Consider the following 11974-nt stretch of genomic DNA (forward strand, 5'->3'; position numbering starts at 1 on the left):
CAAAGTGTTTTGGAATTCCTTATGAGTTCCACGATCATCTATTAAGGAAAAGCTGTTGCGGACTGCTCATGTGCTACCGGCGACTCTCGAACATGGCAACAAACTTACTTGATTGCTTTTACAAGATTAGATTATGTATATCACTCCTTTGCACATGCCAAAAGAAAAAGAATGGAAGCTGTCACATAATAAGATAGAATATGCTACCAAAGGTTTGCTTTCTGGGACCAATGAGCTTTGTATTGGAGTTGTAAAGGCAAAAATCGGCTTATACCGATTTAAAAGATAATCTCTTGGCCCTGCGGAATTGCCTTCTTGATGCTAGCCTGGCTTTGCCTTCTTTTATTAGTGTTTCAATAGGGCACACTGCTTTAACTTCTAAAAGTGAATCCATTCTTGAAGAGATTTCATGCGGTGATATGATGCTCTCAATGGATAAGACGACCTGCTTACAACGATCAACAATAATCAAGGATACAAGTGCATCAATTTCTTATGAAAATTGAAAGTCAAAGTATAATGCATGTCACAAATTGTCTTGGAATTAATAAGGAGGGGCTATGACATATATAATAGTCTTGTGAACAATAGTAAGGAAGTCAATATGTAAGTAAATGCACTCAAACTTGCAAAATGTATGAACTCTTGCAAGCCACTTTAGAAGATGCTTCATTCATGTAATAACCCTGTCTACAAGAGACAATAGTGAAGGTATTGCTAATGTGATAGATCCTCTAGGGACACAAATATGTGACATATCCTCTATGAGCAATGATAGAAGATTGTAGTGAATATGAATATCCATTCACAATAATGGAAAGCTTGCTATGTGCATAACAACGCACCTACAAGTGTTAGTCAGCAGTAGGTCATAGGTGTTACAACACACCTACGATCAATCACTGTTCAATAGTCAACAAATACATTGAGCTTCTACAAGCCAAAAATGAAAAATATATAGCAGATGCAAGCGCCTACAGGCCCCTGATTTCGACATATAGGGCATCAGTAAGAACACAAACATCCAAGGTTGAAAAAATTGATTCTTTATTTAAGCCAACAACATAAAATAATGATGTTGATATAACCTAAGAGTTGCATATCAATCTCTATACAAGCTATGGGAAGAGAAAGCCTGAGCAAATCATTATTTTCAAAGATGGAGTGAGTCTCAGCCCAACCAAGTTCTAAACATTGAGTTGGATAAAATTATTGAGATTTGCAAGCTCCTTGATGAATGGTCATGCATTTATCGTACCACCTATGCAATTATCAAAGCTCTATGACCGACATAAGTTTCTACGGGCTGCTGTAGGAGACCTGTCATATGTCCAAAATGTCCTTGCACATGCACCGTAATTTGTATATAAATATGTACACTAAAGGGATATATATACATAGCCGCATGGGCCCCGACGAGCATGTTATTGTAATACATGTGACGTTTAGGGATGTTACGCGGATCCATAAATGAACGTAATTCGAGCCCGATCATTCTATATGAATAGATAGGAGTCGACACGGCTCAAATTATCAAACAAATATACGTTCAATTTGTCGACTAAAATGTTTGTTTTATACGTTCATATAAGGCCTTCAAAGCCTATGAATAGAGAAATTCATTAATAAAATATAAAGCCTACGAAACCCGATGATCTGTCAATAGCTCGACGGAGTCTACAAGGTTCAATCCATAAATGGAAATGACCCCGTAAATACCCCAATGATGGTCGTGTTGATAGAAAATATCAACCAGAGAGGCTAATTCTAAATATTCAAATACCTTCCAAACTCTACCCAAATACCTATAAAATTCAAAATTTCCAAAAATCCCAAACTCCAGATATTTAATTGAAATCAACCATTAATCACTTAAAGTAAAATTCATCCACCCTTTGTAACAGTTTGTTGAGGTCGATAAATTAAAATTTACTTCAGTTCACATAGAGTTAATGCCTAGTCAAAAATATTATTATGATTCATTCTCAAATAATCTCCTGCCAGTAAGATGTGGTACGTGTCCTCTGATCGGCGGTTTTTCCACCAAATGACACCGCAGGATAAACAGTTATGACTCAGGACCCTCTGAATCAAGTGGTTTTGCCGCCAAATGGCACCACGAGATACGGTTATGGCCAGAGCCAATATGTTCCTTAGTAGCATCAAATATTTGAGATATGAATCAATAAGATATAATCGATAGGGCACAAAGCCCTCTGTTAATTAAAGTGGATTCAAATTTGTCCCTTTAGACAAATATCCACCCCAGGTATACAAGGTACCCTTAGGCAAAGCAACCCATGGCTGCTGATAAGGATCCTTCTGTCAGTTTGGGTCAACTGCATTCTCTGACTAAGTAGACCATGGACCATGATGTCCCGGGATGACGAAACCATGAGATCTTGATCGGGTCTATCATCCATTCCTTCACCATCCGCTTTAAGTGTAAGGTGGTGAAATTTTCTAATTTTAGGCCATTTCCAATTTCTAAGCCCATGCTGCTATTATATGCAAAATATGTATTCCTATGTATCTGATTGACTACTATCAATAATCGAAAGTTCTCTCTCGTGATCGGGAGGGGTAATTAACCATAGGGGCTTGCGCCTATAGGAAACCAGAAATCAGATCATAAAGTCCTCGCAAAATGAGGGTGAAATCTCTGGGGTAGTGTCTTATCTACAAACCCATCTGCCTTCCCAAAATTTACCCCGGAATTTAATTCCGTTAAAACTCCCGAAAGAAAAGCAGCAAGTGGAGGCCGGTGACGAATTTTTGGAGCCCACATTCATCAATGAGGATAGTCATAAATCTTAATATTGTTGTTCGCTCTCTTTTGGTGTCTTTGACATGATAATCTTATTTTATGGTTTCTTTATTATGATTATCATGCAATTCAAGTTTAATAGTAAAAAAAAAAAAGTTTATTAGTTGTAATGTATTGATTTTGAATATAAGAGATATCTAAGAATATTCTCACTGAAGAAATTTTGCAAGTTGTAGAAGGTTACACAACCGTCCTTCACAAAGAAGGAGAACCTCCAATGTTTATATAAGAAATTCTTCAATAATAATGTTTAGGGTTACATGATCATATAGTTATAGCATTACAATTAAACAATAATTAGAAAACAAACTATATTAGAAAAGAGGGGTTCGCCAAACTTCTTTGGAAGGTGAAATCATTTCTTGATTTCTGCAAGTTGTCTTGTAAAGGGGCAATAACTTTTAACATATCCATTTTACATTGAAATTTGTTAAATTTTTAATGATGATCTTCATGTTTGATGAGGGGCTCTTGTTTGTGATTTGTTATTGGTCTATGCACCATTTGAAAAGTTTATTGTATGCTTATTGACTTACTATAATAAAGTGCCTTGCTTCCTAGATATGATTTTGTGTTTACACTGGCCACCGGGTGCTTTAGACACCGTATAGTTTATTTTAAATATTTTCTTTAATGTTAATTAATTTGCATAGGTTTTATTTCGTAGATCCATGGGACATTTGACATGGTTTTTGAAAGTTATTTTCTTGCTATTATGTAAAGATTCCTTCATTGGATATATTCTTCAGTTGTACTTCTTCACACATATGCATTCATTCTTGAGTAGACAAGTTTTAAAATTTTTTCTTTTAGGCTGTTGTGCTAAGATGGCCCTGCATTTTAAATATATTCTTACTTGAGGTTTTAATTGCCAAGGTATATAAACACAATGCATGGGCTTGTACATATGCCAAAATTAAATTGTTTATGCTTTAATGAATGATTTTCTTTAGGCTTAACTATTAAAGGGCTTACCTTCTTAGATGTAATTTGTTGTTATGGTTTTAATAGCCAAGGCCTCTCATCATGTGGAATCCACGGCTTGTAAGTGAAGATGTTGGAGTTGGCTTCAATGCTCGCAAATTACGCAGAAATTTCTTAAGGCAAGATCATTAATTTGTCACTTTTTGAATATAAATATTTTTTGTATATATATATTTTGAAATTTATGGCTGGGAAAGGAAAGAGTTCATGAATTTTTTTACTTGATCTATGTTTCCTGAATTTTCTTATAGTTGATGCACTTGTAATTTATGCAATTCTTCATTTACATTGAGCCATGTTGGTTACTAATAGGTGAGACTAATTTGGGATGTGGCGGCAAAATATGCTGTAATGTTTTAGGGCAAAATATGCTGTACATATGCAAAATATGCTGTAAATGTTAAAAATAAAACTTTTACTCATTTATTAAAATTACAGTTTTGCCATTACTATGCAAAAGGGATAGCAATGGATTGACAGGAGCTTTGTAGTGTCTGGAACTATAATGACTGGTTTAAGTGCCATTGGGATGTTTTTTTTACCTGGATTTTTTAATATTTTTTAATGTTTTCTTCTAGATTTTTCTTTGGCATTCTCTTTGCTATATATTGAAAACCAAGGAGATAGTGACAGATTGAGTGCTCCATTGTAAAATCATTTTTGAGAATTTTTAAGAGTGTTTTCAAATGTTCATCCATAGTGCAGTCATTTTGAAGCTTCCACGTTGTGATCTCTCTCTCAATCTCCTTACGAAATTTTATAAGTTTTACATTTTAAATCTTCAATCTAGTGTTTGTACAAATTGGGAAAGTCTTGATTAATTTGAGCTTACCTTGTATGTCACCAAAGTTCAAGAGATTTTTATCTAGGTTTCTAAATATTGTATTGACGTATTTGGGTTTGCCTCTTGTTTCAAGTGGCATTGTGTTGTGTTTATCGATTGTAGGGGAATGCTTGGTGTGGAAGCTATTCCATGAAGAAGAAGAGAGCTTCTTTGCCATGAGGAAGATTTGTCAAATACTTAGCAAGGAGCTGCTTAAGCATGCATGTAGGCACAAAGTTATATTGTCCTATTTGGTTTATAGTTAGTTTTAACTCTTATAAATATATTTTATTATAGTGCAAGCTTGAATATTCATGTGGTGATTCTTGTACTTAATTCTCACATGCTAGCATGTTAGAGTGAATCATTTAATATTGTGCTCATAGTAGATTTGCTTTTGAATATCAAATAGATCCACTTAGACCACCTATCTATCTTTTTGTGTGGACATTTGTGGTGCCTCTGTTTGATGTTTTTACATCCACATATGTTAAACATTTTAAAGCACTTCAAAATAATTGATGAATCCTCCTTGTATTGATTTGAATAAGATTAAGTTGCAGTGCGTATGTGTACTGGTTGATGTGGATATTACGTCTTCCTTGGATTGATTTGAGTAAGATCAAGTTGCAATGCAAAAGAGTGCAAGTTGAAGATCAAGTTGTAGTGCATACATGTACTGATTGATTTAGGGTTGAATCCTCCTTCAGTTGATTGAGTTATAGTGCAAACACATACAAGTAGGATCAAGCCACAACGTAGATGGATAAAAATTGATGTGAATATCAAATCCTCCTTGGATTGATCTTAGTAGGGTCAACGCACAATGTAGACGCATCCAAGTTGACGATCAAGCCACAATGCAAATACGTGTGGGCTGATGTGGGGGTTGAATCCTCCTTTGATTAATTGAGTCACAACGCAAACGCCTATGTGTAGGTTCTATAAAGTAAAAAAATAAAAATAAAATAAATAAATGTGTAGGTTCTATAAAGCAAGATTTTGCAGCCATTTCTTTTATAGAGATGCATCAGTGAAGGATCCTTGCATTGCTTTCAGATATAAAATAAGGCCATTTCGTGACTTATCATCAAGGGCAATTATTTTTGTTGATTTTTAACCTTGTTTAAGAAAGATAAGCAATCCCAAGTGCTCGAGTTTTGCATTTTGGTTGATGTAATATTGGTGGATTCTACACTCAAAAGATGACATGAAAGCACATAAATTAAGCTATAAAGACTGAAAGGGTGAAGGTGGGAACACCTAAGACTCAAACATGCAATACAAAAACTTCAATAAGATAGAAACCAACTTTTATGATAAGAGTGAGCTGTAATGAGCATCAAGTACCTAGTTGCTAACCATAATTTCTATGTGCTATCCGGATGTAGAAGAAAAAAAAAAGTAGCAGAAATTGTACCTTACTAATTTGATTTTGTAGGCTGAATTCCCGAGAGGGCTAAGTGTAACTTCATACCACGTATCAAATTTTTTGAATTCTCTCTTTATACGCCTTTCTTTTTGTAATACCTGTTAATAGTTTATTACGAAGTTCTTTGTCTTAGGTAGGGCTTTCAACGATCAACTACTTACTGTTAAATTACATGCAGCACTTTTACTGTCGCTTACTCTATGAGACCTTTGCCTTCTGGGGCAATCTTTAGATGCTATCCAGGGTAAGTCAAAGTAAATCGCAATCTTACCACCTAAAGGAATTAAAGAATGATGAAATAGCCATGGCTTCTTGTTAATTTGTTCAGTGAATTCCTTGCAGACTTTGGAAAGTATTTTATGATGATGTTAACAGGCCAAATAGATATCTTCTAGCAAAAGAACAACCTTGCCGTCCTGATGCAACTGACATTGAGGTGAGCCATGGGGAATTCTTAACTCTTTTTGCTCTTCTTTCTACTTCTGATAAGCTCAATTGTATAATTATGATTTTTTATTTCAAAGAACTATCATCCTATGATTATGTCATGGCAAAATATCCCATGTTGCAGAAAAAATGAATTTTGACCGTATGCTGTATTTGGTTGAAATTTGAAGGGGTGTATACAGATATATTAGCTGGTAGAAGACATTCTTTCATCTTAAGCACACTGTTATTTTCTTATATACTTGCAAAATATGCATGCACTATAACATCCATATCCATGGATTTGCTGGCATGCATGAAGCAGGCTTAATCTTTTCATAATAAATTAGTTTGGCAGTCCAACCTTGATAAATTTGCAAAATTCAACTTATGTTCTAATGTATGCTTCACGTGCAGCAAATCTTTGGAACAGTTTCTCAGAAATCAGAGGAAGCACCTTCTTTATTTGGAAAGGCCATGGGCATGTTCAATTCGCTAAACAGATTTATGAGAGCCATCTCTAGGTAAGAAACCCAATTCTAGCTCGACTTGGTGAAGCCCTACTGTGAAACTTTTCATCATATATTCAGTCTGAACAACAAATTCAAGGCCTATTGTCATTTATGTACTAATGATTAAATGACTGTATTCCTTCAAGGTTCTTCTGTCTTCCCATAACTTGCTTCTACGTTTTAGTGTTGATGCTTTTAAAATATTATGTAATTAAAATGTAATTTTGAAGGGAAATAGATTTTAAGCGTTCAATTCCATAAATTGCATTGGCTCAGTCAATACAGTAAAGATATTATGATAGTTCAGTGGTCCATGATCTTAGGTCCGCCAAATAAAACAAGTTCCTTAACAAATTTGAGTTCCAGATACTCATCCATGCGCAATCACAACTTGATACTTAACAATTTTTTTCACAACTGGTTGATCAAAGATGGAGATTACCCTCCCCATAGCCGCTTATCTTTTGTTGTATTAGTATTGAACAATTTGCGACTAATTATATGAACTTCCTTGCTCACAACACAAAATCTGCATCACTCACTGGCAAATCATTAAACCATGAGAGGGTAACCTTGGAGCACTTAAATCAAGAGCTCATCGTGTCTTTGAACATGGATGTTAATTTAGGGGCTTCTTGGTAACTTTAGCTTAGATTCAAGCAAACTTTATTCTTTGATTTGATATTAACAATGCTTACTTTTTGCTCTTTAGACCTTAGGATTTAAGCTTGGATAATTAATTTCTTCTAGGATAACCTCCCCTTACTGTAATCAATTCTTGTATTAGGCCCTAAATAGGTGCCTTACTATTTTTTTATTTGTATCATTCTACCATTAATTAATTCCTACTCAAGTAGTCTATTTAATAATGTGGGCTCCGAAAATTCGGCCCCGGCCTCCGCTCGCTCTTTCTTATTCGGCGAGGGAGTTTTAACGGACTAAGTTCCGGGGTAAATTTTGGAATATTAGCCTAACCCACAAATTAATTCTTAATTGGTCAAATTTATTATCCAAATTATTAATTGATATGTAATTAGCCCAATTAATCATAATAAATTATCCTTATTAATCTATTAATTAATTAAATTAGTTTAATTTATAATTATAATAATTAATTAGTTCATTCCTATCAAAGGTAGTCCCTAATTAGTCTAAGTAAAATCATAATCAATATCTTCCTATTTGTTTAATGCTTTTTTTTTTAATTGCAACCTTAATTTCCATGCTCTTCCGAACTGACTTGTTGGATCATAAAAAGAGAAAAATTAGCTCAGGATATTCTCGCCAAAATTTTGATCAACCCATTGGCTTTATATTGAAATAAGCATAATAAAAATTTTGATTAATTGCTTGTGCATTACACTCATTTCAAAACAGAACTGTTGAGACTCACTCTGATCCAATAGTTTTTTTCCATAAAAGTCAACTCTAAGCACTGAAGCTAGGCTCTCTTGTTGCTTCACTTTCCATCTAAAGAGTTCATGGATGGAGCTAAATAAATCATGTTGAGGGTATATGTGTATATATACACATTAATTAAGTACATACATACATATAAATTTCAGTTTTATTTTGAGCTAATGCCATGCTGCTCAGTCTTGTGCAATTCAAGTTCAATTAGAGATGGGCTTGGCCTATTAATCAGCTCATTGATTTCGATCCAAATTAAAACTCTATCTGATTTTTCTAGCCAAATTAAGGCTTCGTTTGGGACGGCTTTCTCACTGCTTCTTAAAGCCTGTTTTTAAGTATAAATATTTTAATTTTATACTAAAAAGTTCTTTTAACAAGCAATGAAAAAGCCGTCTCAAACGAAGGTCTTGGCAAAAAGATTAGATAATCTCTTTACCTTGTATGTTAGAAGCTCAACTTGTTTATCAAGTTATTTTGACATGGATATTTGGTACTTTGTTTAGCAAAACATATTTAGCAGGGGAATCATTATGAAGCTGGAAACTGTGTTATTTTACCTAACATTTTTTTCAGCTTAATTGAAATAGTCTGTTGAAGTACCTGTCTATCTTAGCGCCTTTATTTACTTGAGAGAGCCCACTTAGATTGATGCCTATTGCCTTGGTCTTTGCTGACACATCTTCTTGAGGGTTCCTGGTACTCTCTAACTTTGCTTAAATATTTTGCTTCTTGAGGAGCTGGAAAGTTTTACTCTTCTCATAATGAAGAAGTTCATGTGAAATCAGGCTTAAACTGAAAATTGTGCTGCCTTTCTCATATTTGTTGTCTTCTATATATGCATGCTGGAACATTCAAGGCAATAGAGAGATAGGGAGTTTATTGTATTAATATTTATATAAAAATTCAGCAAACACACAAATAAAAGAATATAAGAATTATAAGATACCTGAGCTTCTACAAGAAAAATTCAGGCAAGAGAAAAATCACTGGTTTTGATCTTGTTAAAATGATTCTTCTAGTATTTGTTATCGGTTATACATGATGCCTTTCATCGGCGGAAGACATTGATTCAATGTAGTTAACAAGCAATGTATAAAGTATATCATATGATTGAATTTGGAAGTGCTCTATAATATGGAAGATTTCTCTAATAGATTGTTTGTTTGGTCTTGCTTATCTGAGAAGAGGTCAGAGATAAATAAGTTCAGCATAAATCTGATTGCTGATGTTTAGAGTTAGAGTTTGTATTGAATGCATGCATCGGTCTTATAAATGATGGTATGTGTTGACATTATTAGTGATGGTAGGTGAGGAAGTCAACATGCATTAGATTAGCTAGATGACGATAATTAAAAGATTGTAGTCATAGGAATGTAGTTAGTAGTTGTTTAATGTTCAAAGAATCGTTGTTAGGCGTCGATAGTTTGAGGATCAGAGTCGAATGTGATGTATGTTGGTAACCAATCAAGAGGTCTTGGGTAACCAACTTAGAGGTCTTGAGTTTGCCTCTTATGTATGTGATATGCGTGCGTTTGTCTTAATTGACATAAATATTTAAAATAATAAAAATAATAATAAGAGGACAATTTTTAATTAAAATTAAAATTATATAAATATTTTTTGAACATATAATATTATATTTGATAATAGTTTAAAATTTAATGGTCAAATAAGCTTTGAACCAATTTTAATCAAATATAATATTATATGTTATATATACATGTATATATATATATATATATATATCTTAGTTTTAATGAATTTTAAGTTTCAAAAGTAGATTTGCAGTAGCATTTTACCATAATATTTATTGTGGTGATAAAATTTTAATCTTATATTTTATTCTATTGAATTATTTAGAAATGGTTTTTTTATTAAAATTTTTTAATTAGAATTTAGAAATGATTATAAAAAGTTTATCATGTAGCCGATCCCACTTAATGGGATAAAAACTTCTTGTTGTTATTATCGTTGTAGTATTAAATTATTAGAATAGATTAATAGAAGATTAATACTTTAAGTTCTCCTATACATTTTATGAATATTTTCTTCATATTTATATAGTTGTTATTAAGTCGCAATGAATAATACAATGTTAAAGCACAAAGGCAGATAAAATTACTTTTAATACTCCAAAAATAGATCGTTGTGTAAACAAACATACAAATAATCTTGATTTCTGAAAAATCAAGTTGTTTGCATTTTTTTCGTATTGCTGATTATATATATTTTTTGTATCTTTTTTCTATCAGGAAAATTGAAATGTCATTTTAAATATTTTTTTTTGTTACCTCCAATTATTTTTTCTCTTCATCTAATTAAGATTGCACATATTGAACGCCGCCATTAGGGGTGTCAAAACAGGATTTTCGGGTCCGGTTGGGGTCAAACTCAAAATTGATCCTCTATTAATATGTTTGACCCGAACCTTAACCCATTTGTTCAAACAGGTTAAACATCTAGACCCAAACCCACCTGACACCAACTTGATCGGGCTTGCTAACTAGGTTGAGTGTGAGCGGGCGAGCGGAGTGCATGCGAGCGCGAGCACGATTGGCGAGATGCAACCAACATACCCAGCGAGCAGGTGACGAATGAGTCAAATAGGTTGTGTTTGTGTTCATGAGTTAATTTGAACCCCCCGATATTTCAATCGGGTCAAAAAAAAGAAACTTGAATCTAAACACGGCTCATATGTTAAATGGGTCAACCTGAACCTGAAATTTTTGAATCAGGTTCGGGCTACGTCATGTATTGAAACCCCTAGTATGTCATCTTCTTCCCATTGAATATAGTTGTATAACAGCAATTTATAAAAAGGAGCATTTTTTATAATCCAATTAAGTAGAAGAAGCATGTTCAAGAGATAATTTAGAAAGGAGCATAAAGGGAAAAATGTTTTCCAGATTAAAGAATGCGTGGAAGTGTTTAGAATGTGGAAAACTATTTCACATTCAATAGAACATCAGTAGAATGCTGAAAACCATTTTTCACATTCTATTGAATGTGGAAGTAGAATGTGAAAAATTGTTTTTCTTCCCTTTGCTCTCATTTACATCAGATTTGCGAGTACATACTGTGTGATGATCCCTCTCCAGTTTGCTTGTCTTTGTAACTCTCGCTTCTGGCTTCAAGAGTTTGAATCTTGTTTCTAATAGAGTGAAGTTCCTTGATTACATCTTCAATCCCCATGCGCTCCCTGGGTGATTCCTTTGAACAGAAGAGGCCTATTTTGAGCATTGAAGTCAAGCATTCCTGTCTTTTTAACATTTCATCGACAGTTTCTCCCCCATTCTCTTCAAGTAGAAGAATTGGATCTATGATGTCAATTACATGCTCTGGCAATGCATTTTGAACAAAAATGTGGAGGCTTATGCCATCCTTGAAGGAATCATCTAATGGCTTTCTACCTGTAAGCATTTCTAGCAAAAGTATCCCATAGCTGTATACATCTCCATGAGTAGATACTTGGCTGTTCATGCCATACTCTGAGACATATAGAACAAAAATTATCAGAAAGTTACTTTTACGACAAGTGAAATAGTCAAATTATCTTA

At 33.7% G+C, this 11974-nt stretch overlaps 2 protein-coding genes across 5 annotated transcripts in view; one reads left to right on the forward strand and one right to left on the reverse strand.

Moving 5' to 3' along the window:
- Positions 1-11974, forward strand: part of LOC110108960 — a 29742-nt gene that overhangs the window by 17712 nt on the left and 56 nt on the right. For 2 of the 4 annotated variants that reach the window (XM_020839831.2, XM_028691790.1), the window contains 4 exons: positions 3839-3930; positions 6245-6310; positions 6409-6502; positions 6910-7281. In XM_020839831.2, the coding sequence (XP_020695490.2) occupies positions 3839-3930; positions 6245-6310; positions 6409-6502; positions 6910-7020 (363 nt within the window). In that variant the 3' untranslated portion in view covers positions 7021-7281. Of the gene's footprint in view, positions 1-3838; positions 3931-6244; positions 6311-6408; positions 6503-6909; positions 7282-10924; positions 11031-11974 lie in introns of those variants that run through there. The other 2 variants (XM_028691788.1, XM_028691789.1) reach the window with 2 other exon arrangements.
- On the reverse strand, positions 11088-11971 carry LOC114578544 (probable LRR receptor-like serine/threonine-protein kinase At3g47570). The gene has a single exon (XM_028691791.1). It carries the CDS (start codon positions 11895-11897, stop codon positions 11475-11477), a length of 423 nt encoding a protein of 140 aa, XP_028547624.1. The 5' UTR covers positions 11898-11971; the 3' UTR covers positions 11088-11474.

The sequence above is a fragment of the Dendrobium catenatum genome, unplaced genomic scaffold, assembly GCF_001605985.2.
Source record: "Dendrobium catenatum unplaced genomic scaffold, ASM160598v2 original_scaffold_71536, whole genome shotgun sequence".
NCBI classification, from domain to species: Eukaryota; Viridiplantae; Streptophyta; class Magnoliopsida; order Asparagales; family Orchidaceae; genus Dendrobium; species Dendrobium catenatum.